Here is a 16,164-nt window from a genome sequence, read left to right as displayed (position 1 = left end):
TTAGTTATGAATAATTTGGTAATAAAAATTAAAATTTTAATAAAAATGACGATTTTAAAACTAAATTAAATCTTAAGGACGATTTTATAAGCAAAAAAAGTTGGAGACGAAAAAAATTTTCAACCCCTACCTTAGGGACTAAAATCGTACTTAACCATTTTCTTATTTGTTGGGATGACACGAGGTCTGCATGACAGATAAAAAAGTAAAAAACGCATGTGTTGAACTAAAGTTAAAAATGTAAAAAATATGTAGTATAAATGTATTTAATTGTTAATTTTAATTTTTTTATTCTATTATTTATATATATTGTTCACAATTATCAATATTTCTCCATACTTTCTGATACCGAGGAGGAGGGATAAAATCTAAGGATTTACGGAAACAACATGTGAGTATGTGACAGCTACACTTTCTTTTCAGGGACAAATGTTTTTTAAATTTTGTCTTGTTTCCATTAATTTCTTAATACTAAAAGTACAAAATATATAAAAGAGGAGTAATATAACTGCTATATATATAGCATTCTACATTGAACTTTAAAAGTGTAATAATAATAATAATAATTCACTGATTACAAAATGATTCATCTGCAGAGAGTATGCACATAAGAAACTCACTACCAAAATATAATTAGTACGAAAAATATCCATTAATCACGTATAGAGAAAATAAAAAATAAAGTGCAGCGCATGCATGCAAAACTTAGAAAGATTCCTTAGCCGTATTTGTTAGAACCAAAAGAAGCACGTACATGCTTCTGTCTAACTATATATAGATCTATAGTAATTGGCTTCAGGGCATACAAAACTATATGAAAGTTGCTAATTTTTAAATTATTGAAAGTTTTGTATTAATAAATAATAAGTATTATTTCTACATACATTTTGATGCCCTTCGCTTACAGATGTGTTTTTTCCTTTTGAATTTCGATACAACATAAAAATTCATTATTGTCCACTCAAATGCTTCATATCAATATATAAGATAGGATAACTTCAAATTAATTACATAAGGTCCTTAATAATTGATAGTAGTACAATGTACTTAAAGCTGCCTTAAAACCATTATTAGCTGGCATGGTTAGAGCTTATTTCGTAAAGAACCAATCTTCTTTAATTTTTTACTATATATATCTCGACACGAGAATTTTGCTTTTGCTCTCTTATATCTTTGTGTGGCATTAAACCTTGACGGTAATTTTTTTTTAACATTTGTTTACTTATTTGTTCTACTTACAATTTAAGCTTCAGATCACTTTTTATATTTTTAGTAAGTGTTGTTTGTTTATGGTGACATCTTGCAGCTGCAAAAACATGATGAAACAATTCAGCTTTGTGAACAGAGTTAGTATCTTCCACATCTTTGAATAAATTTGAACATAGCTAATAGCACATACAATTTCAACATTTGATCTTCTTGAGGAATTGCAACAAGTTGGATCATATCCATCAATGACAATTCATTTTTTGGTTTTTCAAATAAACAAGGCTAATGTTCTTTTTTCTATTTAAACCTAGATGTTTTATTTTTTTTTTTTAAATGCTAAATATGTCTTAGTCTTATGCCTATTTCAACCGTGTTGCTTTTTTTTTAAATTGTTTTTTTTATAGCTTGTGACTTGAATGATCTGGACTGCTTTCTTGCTTTTGGCTTATTAGATTCATTTATTATAATTTAGATACTATGACTAGGATGTTAGAAAATTATAATTTTTTAATTATTTATGTACAAAATATATATATAAAATTATAAATTTATAATCATATTAGCTATTAGTTATTTTATGTTAAGTGACCTATATAAATAATTTTATTTATTGTTATAAATATTAAATAGAATAAATATTATTTTTAATTTAAATTTAAATAAGAATAAAATTAAATATTCTATTTTTGAATTTTAAAATTTAATGAGAATCAATAGCCAAATATAAATAGAATTTTAAAATTTTTGGTCTTTGATATATACTAAAATTACTTTGCAACTCTTGTTGCATCAGAAAGTCACTGTATATGTAGTTTAAAATAAGGATTCGAATAATTTTGGTTGAGAAAAAAAATCAAATTTTTTCAATCATATTCACGAATTTATTTATATACAGGGATGGATATGTAGGGTTGAGTGGTGGCCTCGGCTCCTAACTTTTTTTAAAAAAGGTTAATAGTAATAAGTTATTAAGTATGATTTAATTTTTTTAAAAAATTATTTAGTATTTAGTCTAATATAAATAAAAATTCAGTTTAACTTAAATATTAATAATTTTTAATATCTAAATAGTAAGTAACAATATTAAAAAATTTAAAAAATATATTATTACTAATATTTTATAATTAAATAAAAATTTTCAAATCCCATAGAGTGATTTTTTTTTTGTGAGCATCCTTCTTGATTCATTTGGTATTAATTCTCTTTGTTTCAACTATTACAATTGAGAAATCTTTTTCAATTATGAATATTGTGAAGAATAACTCAGAAACAAAATGAAAGATAAATTTCTTGTTAATTGTCTTTTAGTTATATTGAAAAGAAAATTACTAAAAAATTTGACACAGATTCTATTATCGATGACTTTTATCATACGAAGAATCGACCACTCGTTAGTAAAAAATATATAATATTTTTTGTATTTAAAATATATTCTCTAACAGTATATTTTTGTAATACATTTTACATTATATAATTTTTTGCATAATTTTTTAATATTATAGATGTTATTAGTCCTCTATGATAATATTTTTGGATCCATCCTGCTTTTATATATATAGTGTTAATAATATAACATATATGATCTTAAGATTAAAAAATTCAATAATTCCAACATAGAAATGATTCATAGGTATATTTTGGGAATGGTTTAATTACTCTGTTGGTCCCTATAGTTTCGTGAAATTTTCAATTAGATCCCTATACTTTTTTTTTTAATTGGGTTACCAATTTTTTTTTCAATTAAGTCCTTTTTAGTAGTAATTGGCTTAATTTTATAGGGACCCAACTAAAAAAAAAGAATTGGTACAGGGACCTAAATAAAAGGAAAAAAAAGTGTAGAAACCCAATTAAAAAAAAATTTGGTACAAGGACTCAATTAAAAAAAAAAATATAAGGACCTAATTAAAAATTTTACAAAACTATAGAACTAGCAGAGTAATTAAACCTTTGGGAATTCCATCATGTTTTGTCTGCCAGGGTATGCTACTCTTAATTTGTTAAGATGCTATTTTTGTCTCAAGACCATAGTTTTAATATATGTGCTTTTGACGTTAATAGTGTTATATTAGTAGTTACTTTTTTTTCCTCTAAAGATCCAATTATAATTTTGTAAATCTATATATATTAATGCCAACTTCAATAAATTTTTTAAAATTAATTTTATTTATATTAAATTTTAAATTTTAAATCTTAAATTTTTCAAAATATAAAATTTTTAAAACTAAAAAGATTAATTAATATTAACTAATTAAAAATTAATCTCCTATATTTTCAGTGTATTTTATATTTTTCTTAAGAGCTATCACCACTTTACAACATAGTTTTTCCTCTCATTTTTCTCTTCCAAGATCAAAATTCTAACAATCCTTAAGCCTTAATGATGTCGCAAAAGATAGTATAAATCTCTTATCTCTATATGTTGTTAGTAAGTTGGGAAGAATAATAATATTAAGATGACGACTAAGCTAATAATTTGCATATGCTTAACATGCATGTGAGAGTGATTTATTTATTAAGTTATTGTTATTATTTTAATAAGCAAAGTTGGAGAAACCAGACAACTTTGTTGCACGTGATGGACTGTAGTCGACATGAGTCCCAAAAATAGTTTGCACTTTTAATTAATAATAATAAAAAAAAGATCAGATCTGAATTGCTGGGCATGCAAGTTCTCTCATGTGCTTCTAACTCTTCTGAGTAGAATCACCTCACTTAATAATCCATAAATTCTTACTTGCTCAGCCACCCACATTCATTAAAAATGTTTTCCAATTCATGTATTGATGCATGGTTAAAACTATATGTATGTATTATTTTTCAAAAATATTATGCGTATATAAAAAATTAATTAATAAATAAATTATTATATATTTATATATAAATATATATATATATATATATTGTTTAATTTATTTTTATTATATATTTTATATTTTAACATATATTATAAAACTAACTAATTTTTAGTGTACATTTTATAAAATATAATATATGAAATAAGTACACAACCACGTGATAATCGTGATGGTAATAAAGGTGGACGCAGCAGCTGTACTGAAAATGTGACACCAACTTTATTCTATTTTCTTCATTGATAATCATGATGGTAATAAAGGTTAGAATCTAATAAAAATATGAAAGTGATGAAAAGATAATTGTTTTAGCAGAAGGGTAAATATGGACTGGAGCATCAGTATCAGTGAGAAGGTACATGAGAGTGGAACAGAAGATTCTATATTAAGATGAGAATCTAATCAAAATATGGAAGTGATGAAAAATTTAATGTATGTGATGAAAAATATGTCTTATCTAGTGTGGATATTGAAAAAAATTTTAACATTTTTCGAGATCATCTCGCTTTACTGCTTGTTTGCTTAATTCAGATTTGTAAGATGTTGATTTTCATGGTCATTTTTTTACTTGACAACGAGATACAATTCGTAAAAGATTTGACAGATAATGTATCTTCTAAAAGAGAATATAAAGAGGATCTTCTAAAAGATAATGTATCTTTTTTCATGTTTGCTGTCAAGATCCGGAATAGGAAAGTTTTTAAAAATTTAGCTAAAAGAAAATCAAGGCTTTTAGCTAGACTCTAAGGCATCTCTGCAAAGTTGTTTTTGAATTAAATCCTTTTTTGGAGGATTTGCAATCGTCATTATGAAAAGATCTGAAAGCTTTATTAATTCAAGAGGATGTTTATTGAAAGCAATGTTCTCGATGTAAGTGGATTAAATATGGATATAGAAACACTTTTTATTTTCATAGTTTAGCCACTGTCAAGAGAAACAAAAACAAAGTCAGTATGCTAAAAAACTAACAAGAGCTCTGGATTGAGAATGACTAGCAATTGAAGGAGGTTAGTGTTGATTATTTTCTAAATCTCTATAAGAGGATAGTGGGTATGAGAAGGTAGAAGCTCCGAGTTTGTTTCCTATGTTTACAGATGAAGAAAAAGAGCGTTTAGATAGGGCTGTCTCGCCTGAAGAAATCAAATCGTCTTTCTTCTTTATGGGCGCTTGGAAAACACCAGGTCCGCATGGTCTTTCGCCTAGTTCTTTCAAAATAATTGGAATTTGGTGAAAGACTCACTTATTAACTAGGTAGAAAAGATTTTTTAGAATTATCAGGAGATAAAGGTAGCTAATAATACTTTTCTTTTTCTCATTCCAAAGGTGGATAACCCTAAAACAATAGTATAGTATAGTTCGATCTACCCTATTGGTTTATATAACATCTCATACATGCTTATTACCAAGATACTCTCGTAGAGGTTAAAGGAAGTTATGTCGAAACTTATTAGTTTCTCACAGTATAGTTTTGTTCTTGGGAGACAAAGTGCGGATAACATCTTAGTGGCACAAGAGGTTCTTCATACCATGAGATCAAAAAAGAAAAATAATGACTTTATAGTCATTAAAATTGACCTTGAAAAAGTCTATGATCATCTTAACTGAAAATTTATCAGAGATTTTCTTTTTGAAGCAAATATTCCAAAAAATTTAGTTGACTTAATCTTTCATTGCTATTCTTCTACGAAAATGAAGGTTCTTTGGAATAGTATTCCATCGGCTTCCTTTAAGCCTACTAGAGGTGGCGCTAGGGTGACCCAATTTTTTCTTATCTATTTGTCCTATGTATTGAGCGTCTTTCTCAGATAATTTCTTTCGCGATTGATCACAATTTTTGGAAACTGATCACGCTTAATAGAAGAGGTCCAAGTCTATCTCACCTTTGTTTTGCTTATGACATTGTGCTGTTTGCTAAGACAACTATGGATTGGGTGTAAGTGATAAAGGGTATTTTAGATCTTTTTGCCGTTGCTCGAGACAAAAGGTAAAAATTTAGGTAAGTATTTAGGAGTACCTCTACTACATGAAGATCAAAGAAGGAGGATTTTCAATTCATTCTTGACAGAATGTTGAAACATCTTGACTCTTGAAAAACCCACAACTTTTCTTTGGCAGGTAGATTCACTCTTACTCAATCAACTCTATCAACTATCCCATCTTATGTAATGCAAACCATGAAGCTGCTTTTGAGTATTTGTAATCAAATTAATAATATATGTCACAATTTTGTCTGGTGAGAGCTAATTTGGTTAGAAAGTCTCATCTTCTTAAGTGGAAAACTCTTTGTTTGCCTAAGACGCAAGAAGGTCTCAGTTTTAGACCTGCACGGGTTCTTAATAATGCAAATTTAATGAAATTAGCTGAAAAATTTGTCAATAATAGAGGAGATCTTTGGGTTAAAGTTTTTGAAGTAAATATAGATGCGGTGAGACTATTCTTCCTGTTGTTAAAAAGATCGAAACGATTTCAAATGCTTGGCAAGACATCCAAAGAGTTTGGAAGAATTTTCGGAATAATCTCATATGGAGGGTCGAATCTGATACTAAGATTGATTTCTGAAGTGACTAATAAATTCCAGATATTCATAAACTTGTGGACTTTACTTAGCCAAAAATTACCAAAGAGATGCTGGAAGAGAAAGTTTGCGAATTTGTTATTAATGGTCATTAGTACTATGACCAGATTGGTACTATGCTAGGAGAGGATTGATATTCTGTTTTTGCTTCTATTAAACCTCCTAAGCCTGAATTAGGAGTCGATAGCTTGGCTTGGCTTTTGGTATCGAGTAGTGTCTCTCGATAAAGTCACCTTGTGCGATCTTTTTGGAGCATGTGGATGACTCAAATGCTTCCTTATTCTAAAAAATATGGAAGCTGGACGCTCCCCAACAGTTGCGGTTTTTCTGCTGGCTCGTAGTGCATCAGGCCCTTTTAACCAATATAGAATGCACCAGAAGACATATGGCGGAGAAAGACAGTTGTGTCATTTGTGGTGTATCTCCTGAATCTTTGCTCCATGTACTCTGTGACTGCAGGGTGGCGAGAGGCATGTGGATAAGCATTGATAATAGTTTGGTTTCGGGTAACTTCTTAACTCTCCTCTCTTGACTTGGTTTGTTAAAATATTTATCTATCAAATCTCCCTATCAAGGACAATCTTGGCCCCTTTTTTTTTGTTATTCTGATGAATTTCCTATGGTATCGACAGAATAAATTTGTTTTTGATGTTAATGATATCATTGAGAAGGAAAATGTTGCTCCCCTTGCTGTCTATTTAGTAAAGGACTTTCAGCATGCTCAAGTTGAAGTGAGTCGAGTTAGGAAGGTAGTTGGCAATTATATTGAGAGGCAAATTAAATGACACTTCCAGAACCTCCTTTTGTTAAGTTAAACACAAACGGTTCGGTTCTACATAATGAAAAAGCAGCTTGTGAAAAAATTATTAGAGACATGAATAGGAGGTTTCTAGCTAGTTTTAGTGCAAACTTAGCTTTTATCTCGGTTATTTTGGCAGAGCTCTTAAAAATTTTAATGAGTGTGAACCTTGCTATAAACTTGGAGTATAGTCATGTGGTTGTGGAGGTGGATTCAATTGTTACAGTAAAGCTTGTTCTTTATGATGATATTGATTTGTATTCTTCTCAATCCTTATTTTAGTAATTAGAGAGAGGTACAACAGAATTGAAAAATACAACATCAATTTCGAAAAGTAAAATTTTGTACAGATAGAATGACTAATTATAATCATAATTTATCTTTTAGTTATTATGTATTTTTTAATTTACCTTTTTGTATTTCTTTTTGTCTTCATGCAAATTCGGTGAAACATTTTATTTCAAAAACTATTATCTTTTAATTTGTTTTTCTTTAGAGTTTGAGCCCCGTTGTTAATAAAAAAAATTAAAAATGTCATTAGTAGTGCAATAGGCAATAATCTTCTGCAATATGTTAAATATCACAATTTATATATGTGTGATCATGATAAGATCGGTTAAACTTACACATTATATTACTTCTTTTTGTTTCTTTAGAACAAAACGAAAAAAAGATAAAGTTTAGATAGAGATAAAAAGAAAATTTATTTTTTTTAAACGAAAACATAGCAGTGAAAATAGTTACACATTGCTTCTTTATGAAAATAGAAAATTAAAAAAAGAAACATTCAATAAGTACCGCTATATTGAATTCAATTTTGTATAATTTAAAAATTCAAAAAATGGATAAAGATAAAGATGACTAATTAACAGAATATAGTTTTATCATTTATATTCAAATTTAAAAAAAAAAAAAAAAAACTCATTGTTGAATTCTTCTATATAAACATTCTTTCTTGACACAATAATTTTATGCACTTCCAAACTTCTCCACACGCACAAAAAAAAAAAAAAAAGAAGTTACAAAATGCATTCACCAAAAAAATCACTCTTTGCTCTTCTTTTTTCTCTGTTTTTCTTCTCTCTCTTCGCATCAAAATCCAATGCATACCTCTCAACACACAAAAAATGGATCATTGATGAACACACAAACCAAAGATCCAAACTTGTGTGTGGAAACTGGGCTGGTCACTTAAGGCCAATGATCCCTGAAGGTCTTGATAAGCAGCCATTGAAGGACATTGTTTCAGAGCTTGTTGATCACAATTTCAACTGTGTGAGGCTCACATATGCAATATACATGTGGACAAGGTATTCCAATGAGAATGTCAATGATGCCCTTGTAGAATTGGATGTGCCTGAGGTTATTGAAGGGATTTACAAGAACAACCCTCAAGTTTTGGGGATGAATCACATTCAAGTGTTTGAAGCTGTTGTGAATGAGCTTGGCAGACAGAATGTGAAGGTTCTTCTTGATAATCATGTCAGTGAGCCTAAGTGGTGTTGTCAAGATGATGATGAGAATGGATTCTTTTTTGATAGACACTTTGATCCTCAAGAATGGATTCTTGGACTTAGTCTTGCTGCTAAGCACTTTTCTCGAAACACTGCTGTATGTATATTTTAATTATTTTTTACTCTTTCTTTCCTTCTTTATTTCAATTTTTTTTATTTTGCACAATATCCCAAATCCAACAGACTCATAGTTATATAAAACACCTAACAAATATGTATTAGGATTTAGGCAGCATGCTATATTTAAAATATTTATGTGATAAATATATTTTAATTCTGTCACATCTACAATTTTTGTAATAAATATCATTTTAACATTTTTTAACAATTAAAAATATTTTTATTTTATTAATTCAAAAATAATTTAAATACACAATTAATTAGTAACAAATTATTTTTATACTAGTGTCAAAAATATTTAGTATATGAATAGTATTTTTCAATATATTTAAAGTGTTCAACATGCATATGTAATTTAATTAATGATTGCATATAAATGGTTCAACATGCATATGTAATTTAATTAAAAAAAAGTATTTATTTTTTATTTTAAAAAAAATTTAACAGATAAAAATTATTTTATATTTGAATAGATTTTTTAAAATTTTTTTTTAAATATTAAAAACATCTTTTACTTTTGTTTTTTTCTAAAATAAGGTATTATTAATTTTTAAAAATAAAAATAATTTTTAAAAAAAACCTATTTAAATAAGTTTTAAATTGAATAAAAGTATTTTATTTAAAAAAAAGTATTTTTTTTTACTAGAAAAATCAGTGCAAACTAGCACTACATCCCTGATAAATTAGCATAACGAATAAACTTTGATTAATGCGTACACTAATGTGTTTTGCTAACAGGTTGTAGCACAGAGCTTAAGGAATGAATTGCATGGTCCAAGACAGAATGAAGCGGATTGGTACAAATACATGAGCCAAGCAGCAATGGCAATTCACAAAGAAAATCCAAATGTGTTAGTCCTTATCTCAGGTTTAAACTTTGATACTGAGCTCCAATTCTTGAAGAGAAAACCATTGAACATAAACATAGGCAACAAACTTGTGTATGAGACACATTTATATTCTTGGGCTGGAATTGGAACACTGAAACTGAAAGACATTTGGATCAAGCAACCATTGAACAGAATCTGTGCATTGAGCATTAGAGGGTTGGATTCTAGAGCTGGGTTCCTTACAATGGGAGAGAATGCAGCACCATTGATCTTCACTGAGTTTGGTTTTGACCAAACTGGTGTGTCAATTCAAGATAACAGGTTCTTGACATGTCTTCAGACATATCTTGCTGGAAGGGACATGGATTGGGGTTTGTGGGCATTCCAAGGTGGATACTATGTTAGAGGTGGTGATGTTCATGTTGATGAGACATTTGGGGTTTTGAATTCAGATTGGAATCATTTGAGGTACCCTAATTTCACTGACAAGTTTCAACTTTTGCAGATGAAGATTCAAGGTAATTAAAGTGCTTTCTCTTTCTTGTCATTAAATAAATTAATTTATTTAGCAATTGGAGTTATGTGATTTAAAAACCCTTTTGCTGTTTGGCACTGAAAAAATATATTATTGTCCACATCATCTAGTAATAATTTAATGATACACATCTTATTATATTTTATACCAACAATAATATTTATTGAATAACTATTGGATTTTTTAGTAACTTATTGTCTAAATTATTAGGGTCTAAACTCTAAAATACTTGTACATACTTTCTTTTATTTTATTTATGTTTTTTTTTTATCAACAAGACTTTCTTTTAGTCTAGGCTCTACATTTAAGAAAAATACTACAAATTCAAGAGAAAAGTTATACCAAAAAAATTACATTAAACTACAATTTTTCTTCTAATTTTTTTTCTCAAAAAAAAAAAAAAATTTCCACCAAATTCATAGAATGTGTTCAAGATGTTTATAATGATCAACACAAATTAAATCATGTTTGAATGCAGATCCTACTTCCAAGGCAGGGAATGCTAACATAATGTACTACCCTCTAAGTGGTCAATGTACAAAAGTGAATCAAAAGAATGAACTTGAGCTTGGTACTTGTGAGAAGAATCCCCACAATAGATGGATCCACAACAGTGGCTCTCAAATCATTCTGAATGGCACCAATAAGTGCTTAAAATCTTCAGGTGAAGGCCTTCCAGTAACTGTTTCTGATGATTGCAAAAGCAAGAACAATTCTTGGAGACAAGTGTCACTTTCCAAGCTTCATTTGGCCACATTTGATGACAAGAGTGGCAAAACGCTTTGCTTGAATAAGGATCCTAACTCATCAACGATTGTGGCATCAAAATGTATTTGCATAACCGATGATTCTCAATGTCTTGATGATCCTCAAAGCCAGTGGTTCCAGCTTGTTCCCACCAATGTGTAGATTAGGGTCAATGGAATTTTTATGTTTAATATTGCCAATAAGAAACTTTATATATAGAGAAAGAGTTGTGTTTTATTTGAATTTATAAGACGCTTTACTCTTTCTTTTTATAGTTGACTTGTTGAATTATTCTGTCATTACATAGCATTTAGTTTTAGCAAATCTTATTAATTTTATTCAACAAGACAAGATTTATATACCATTATTCAATGAGATATATAATGCATGCAATTCAGCAATAGTGTAGTTTGTAATGTCAAATATAATCTTTTTTTCAGTTTTTAAAGTAATATTCTAAATCGGTTCTCACAAAATTTAGGCGGACAATTTAATCTTTAATAAATTTTAATTACTCAATTAGTCTCTAATCTTATAGGTTTTTATTTTGTTAAACAAATTAATTTTCACGTCAAATTTTAATAAAAAATTAGGCAAATTAGCCTCTATTGTTATTTAATTAAAAAATAACATACAATCCCTAAATTTTTTTTAAATTTTTAGATTAATTCCTTTATATAGACGAACAATAAGATGTACGAACTCATTTGTTTAACAAAATGAAAGTTTGGGGACAAATTTGATGATTAAAATTATTTATTTATGTAATTTGTCAAAAAATTATCTATAAAAATAACATTAGTTTTTTATGCTAGTCTAAATCTAGTTCATTATAAATTTTAGGTGACGAAGAACTCCATATATGAAAAATATTAGAATAGTTAGTTAATAACGTTTAAAAATACAAATTAAAAATATGTTATTGAATTAATAAATTTAAAAAATTAAACTGATAAATAAAAATAATGACAAAAAAATAATAAATTAGCTAGGATTGACTTTTTCCCTTTGATATATATGTCTCTCTCTCTCACTCACTGTGTCTGCGTGCATGCACGCGTGTGTAGTATATATGACTAAATATTTGGAAGAATTTAATATGCCCAACTTACACGTTCATTCTATGTTCCACCAACGAATTGAGAATCCCATCGTGGAAAGACCAAAGTTCTACGTTCCACTTTAACGGGGCAGAAATTCAGAGATAACTTCATGCTACCTTTGATTTCCGTGGCCTATAAGTCATAGGTCATCTCCAAAAGAGAGACTTTGATCTTGTAGAAAATGAGCTGAAGAAACCTCGCAACTTCTCTGAGGTAATATTGTAATAATTTGCTGACAAAGCCAAAAGCCTTTTTCCACTTCTCCTGAGGCTTTAAGTTGTGGAATTAGTGAAGAATACATTACATTCATCACACACTAGCTGCCATGGCCATATCATTCACTTGCATTGTTTTGATATTAGTTGGCAGCATCACCACCAATGCTGGAACTCACAAATCCAAATTGTTACCCTTAGATCAAGAAGCCAATGCTCTGCTTTCAATCAGTGAATTGTGGGGTATCCAATATAATAATGTCTCAAACCGTTGCCACTGGCCCGGAATCAAGTGTAACAAAGCTGGAAGCATAACAACCCTTTCACCTCCAACTCCAAGGAATTACAGCTCTGACTTCTTCCCACAACTATGCAATATGCAACTAAAATTTTCAGTTTTTCCAAATCTAGTCCGTCTAGATTTCAGTGAAATGGGGTTATGTGAATTCCCTAAACTAAGGGGTCTCAAGAAGCTATAACATCTCAACCTATCATACAACCATTTTTCAGGTGAGGCTCCTTTAACATTATTGACAAATCTAACTCAACTTGTGGTGTTGGACATTTCCAATAACCAATACATTAGTGGTCCAATTCCACAAGAACTAAGCAAACTGGAGAGACTTGTCACGTTGGACTTGAGTGCCAACGCGCTCAGCGAAGGCATTCCATTGATCTTGGGTCAAATGAGCAGTCTCACACACATGAAACTTTCCAATAATCTCCTGTATGGGGATCTTCCTTTCACACTGGCAAATCTAACTCAACTTCTTGTGTTGGACCTCTCCCAAAACAAACTTAGTGGCTTCATTCCTCATGAAATAGGGAAATTAACAAATTTATTAACGTTAGACCTGAGTTCAAATTCCCTGTCTGGTCCAATTCCTGAGCAAATTGGGTACTTGAACCGTTTGACAAGTCTCCACCTTCATTCAAATTTGCTTAGTGGCTCTATACCTTCAAATATAGGACTTTTGACCCGTTTGGAAGTGCTCACCATTGGGTCCAACATGATAGACGGTTGTATCCCCAAAGAAATAGAGCATTGGTTGCATCTAAAAGTTTTAGATCTCTCTTATAATGCTATTTCTGGTGTTATCCCATCTTCTATCTTTATTCACTCTACTTATGTGGACCTCAGCAATAACAATTTAAGTGGAAGCATTCCTTCCCAAATTGGAAACCTTTCGTATTTAGACCTAAGTTTCAATAACCTTAGTATCAAAAACAGAAAGGAACTTGAGTCTATTCCAGTGTGCTATCTGCATTGCAATCTCTGCCATGATCCACAAGATCAATTAGAAGATCATCATAATAAGCATTCTGGTCGATCATTAATTTTGGTCATAATCGTGGTCTGCATTACCATTTCATTGGGTTCTGTTGGGATTGGAATATGCATTTTCCATGCCAGGCATCATGGCAAGCTTGAAAATAAGGCCACAAAAAATGGAGACTTGTTCTCAATTTGGAACTATGATGGCAAAATCGCATTTGAGGATATCATTGAAGCAACAGAGGACTTTGATATCAGATATTGCATTGGAACCGGCGCTTATGGTAGCGTCTATAAAGCGCAACTTCCAAGTGGCAAAACTGTTGCATTGAAGAAGCTTCACAAAACAGAATCAGAAAATGCATCATTTTACAAGAGCTTCTGCAATGAAGTTGAGGTCTTGACAGAGATTCACCACCGCAACATCATTAGGCTTTATGGCTATTGTTTGCATAACAGATGCATGTTTTTGGTGTACGAATACTTAGAAAGAGGAAGCTTGTACTGTAACTTGGCGGACGAGATCGAAGCACAAGAGTTGAAGTGGAGCAAGAGGGTGAACATCATCAAAGGGACAGCTTATGCTCTTGCTCACATGCATCATCACTGCCCTTCTCCTATTGTTCATCGAGATGTCAGCAGCAACAATGTTCTGCTGAATTCAGACTTAGAAGCTTGTGTCTCAGATTTCGGCACAGTAAGACTTCTTGATCCTGATTCATCTAACCAAACTCTTAGTTGGCACTTATGGATATGTTGCTCCAGGTAATTTCTAATTCTAATTATCCAAATAAATCAGTGTCTTCATCATCATTTATATAACTCTCTATGGTTGTTTTTGATGTAGAATTGGCATACACCATGAGTGTGACTACAAAATGTGATGTTTATAGTTTCGGAGTGGTGGCATTAGAAACAATGATGGGTCATCACCCAGGAGAATTCATGTCCACTATGTCAAAGCCATCTACTCAACAATTATTGGTGAAACATGTGTTGGATCCGCGGATTCCACTTCCGAAATCTCGGAAAGATATGCAAGATGTTGTGCTTGTTGTAAAGCTAGCATTAGCATGCCTCTCCTCTGACCCAAAATCCAGACCATCAATGCAGGATGTGGCTAATGAGCTTTCAGCTTCCAAGGCTTCAATGAATTTTTCTTTTTACGATGTCTCAATCTACCAACTAATGCAATATCGAGTACATGTCATATGATTGTATTTTAGTAGCACTTATATGCAAGATTGAAAGTTTTGAGTTATAGTGAGCCACAAATCACTGCATGGTTGAAAAGTTTAAGCATATAAGTATGAATCCCTCACTGTTCTAATTACATAGACAGGAAAGATATTGTGTGTGTAGATTCCTTTAACGGGTTGAACGCTGTGGTTTCAAAACAAATATCAAAACTGAAATTAAAGTTTGCCATCAATTATCAAACTCAAAAAAAAGAACCATGTTCAAGAACCTTCAACTACTTTGCTCCATGTTTATTGTGCTACCAGAAATTCACAGATGGTAAACTCCTCTCTATGACAGAATATAGTTGAAGAATTACATTGTTCTAAAGCAGGGGAAAAAAGCTGATGAGCACAAAATTCTTGAGCAATGTAAGAAAAAATGTGCCTAATTAGCCTATTAAGCTGTAATGAGGAGCAAAGGGATAAGGATCATATATTTCCAGCTCAATTCCTAAAATCAAGTCTATGCTTACTTTACTAGTCATGTTGATTTCAACTGATTAAATAGTAGGTAGATTCTTAAAGCACAGTTGGCATGAATAAGAATAACAATACATAATGAAAAGATATGAGAAACATGAAAAATAATTGACTATTGGTTGATTTTACACCCACGAACTTAATTATTAGAATTAAAAGCATATAGCAAGGAATGGAACCTCAATAGCGGTAAGAAAGGAAAACAAAGAGTTCAACACACATATAGCAAAGAGTTCAACAAGTGAAGGAGTCACAGCTTTTAGTTTCAGATAATCTTATTAATTTTATTCAACACACATTAGCCTTATTCAATTATTCAAACATATATGTATATAACGCATGAAATACAGCAATAGTGTAGTTAGATATGTTAGATGTAATACTTTTATTTTTTGAAAAGAAAAGGTTATAATCTTGCTAATCGGCAAAAGCTGTTCTTTTAGACTAACTAATATATATAGTAAAGTAAGTGAAATGTGGAAGATTACCTTGTTCAAATAGTTTCTTCAAATACATCATATAACTACGTTGTGCAGCAGCAGTCATCAGGGATAGCATGGGGAGCATCCTCTCAAGCACTGCAATTACATTCGAAGCAAAATCCTCTGTTCGGCGTTGATTCTTGTTCTGATCGTTGTGTTTGGCATAGTGATCGCAGCTGTAGAAAT

The 16,164-nt window shown here is 30.4% G+C and overlaps 1 protein-coding gene and 1 pseudogene across 2 annotated transcripts; both read left to right on the top strand.

The window, feature by feature from the left end:
• The first annotated feature begins 8,422 nt into the window (after positions 1-8,422).
• On the top strand, positions 8,423-11,460 carry LOC107625949 (glycosyl hydrolase 5 family protein-like). The gene is made up of 3 exons (XM_016328695.3): positions 8,423-9,046; positions 9,808-10,417; positions 10,913-11,460. Exons 1-3 carry the CDS (start codon positions 8,462-8,464, stop codon positions 11,341-11,343), a joined length of 1,626 nt encoding a protein of 541 aa, XP_016184181.1. The 5' UTR covers positions 8,423-8,461; the 3' UTR covers positions 11,344-11,460.
• A 1,149-nt stretch (positions 11,461-12,609) lies between these two features.
• Positions 12,610-15,109, top strand: LOC107627814 (uncharacterized; annotated as a pseudogene). Its single transcript, XR_015905405.1, has 3 exons — positions 12,610-12,967; positions 13,010-14,540; positions 14,623-15,109. The product of XR_015905405.1 is annotated as an uncharacterized LOC107627814 (transcript).
• The last annotated feature ends 1,055 nt before the right edge of the window (positions 15,110-16,164 follow it).

This window comes from Arachis ipaensis, chromosome B2, assembly GCF_059453495.1.
Source record: "Arachis ipaensis isolate K30076 ecotype BB chromosome B2, ASM5945349v1, whole genome shotgun sequence".
Taxonomy (NCBI): Eukaryota; Viridiplantae; Streptophyta; class Magnoliopsida; order Fabales; family Fabaceae; genus Arachis; species Arachis ipaensis.
This window is presented reverse-complemented; position numbering and strand designations above follow the sequence as displayed.

What these genes read in the sequence shown, in the direction of transcription:
- LOC107625949 (XM_016328695.3), top strand. Translation starts at nt 8,462, where the DNA reads ATGCATTCACCAAAAAAATCACTCTTTGCTCTTCTTTTTTCTCTGTTT. An exon ending in ACTTTTCTCGAAACACTGCT is followed by an intron (nt 9,047 to 9,807) that starts GTATGTATATTT and finishes TTTTGCTAACAG; the next exon opens with GTTGTAGCACAGAGCTTAAG. An exon ending in TTTGCAGATGAAGATTCAAG is followed by an intron (nt 10,418 to 10,912) that starts GTAATTAAAGTG and finishes GTTTGAATGCAG; the next exon opens with ATCCTACTTCCAAGGCAGGG.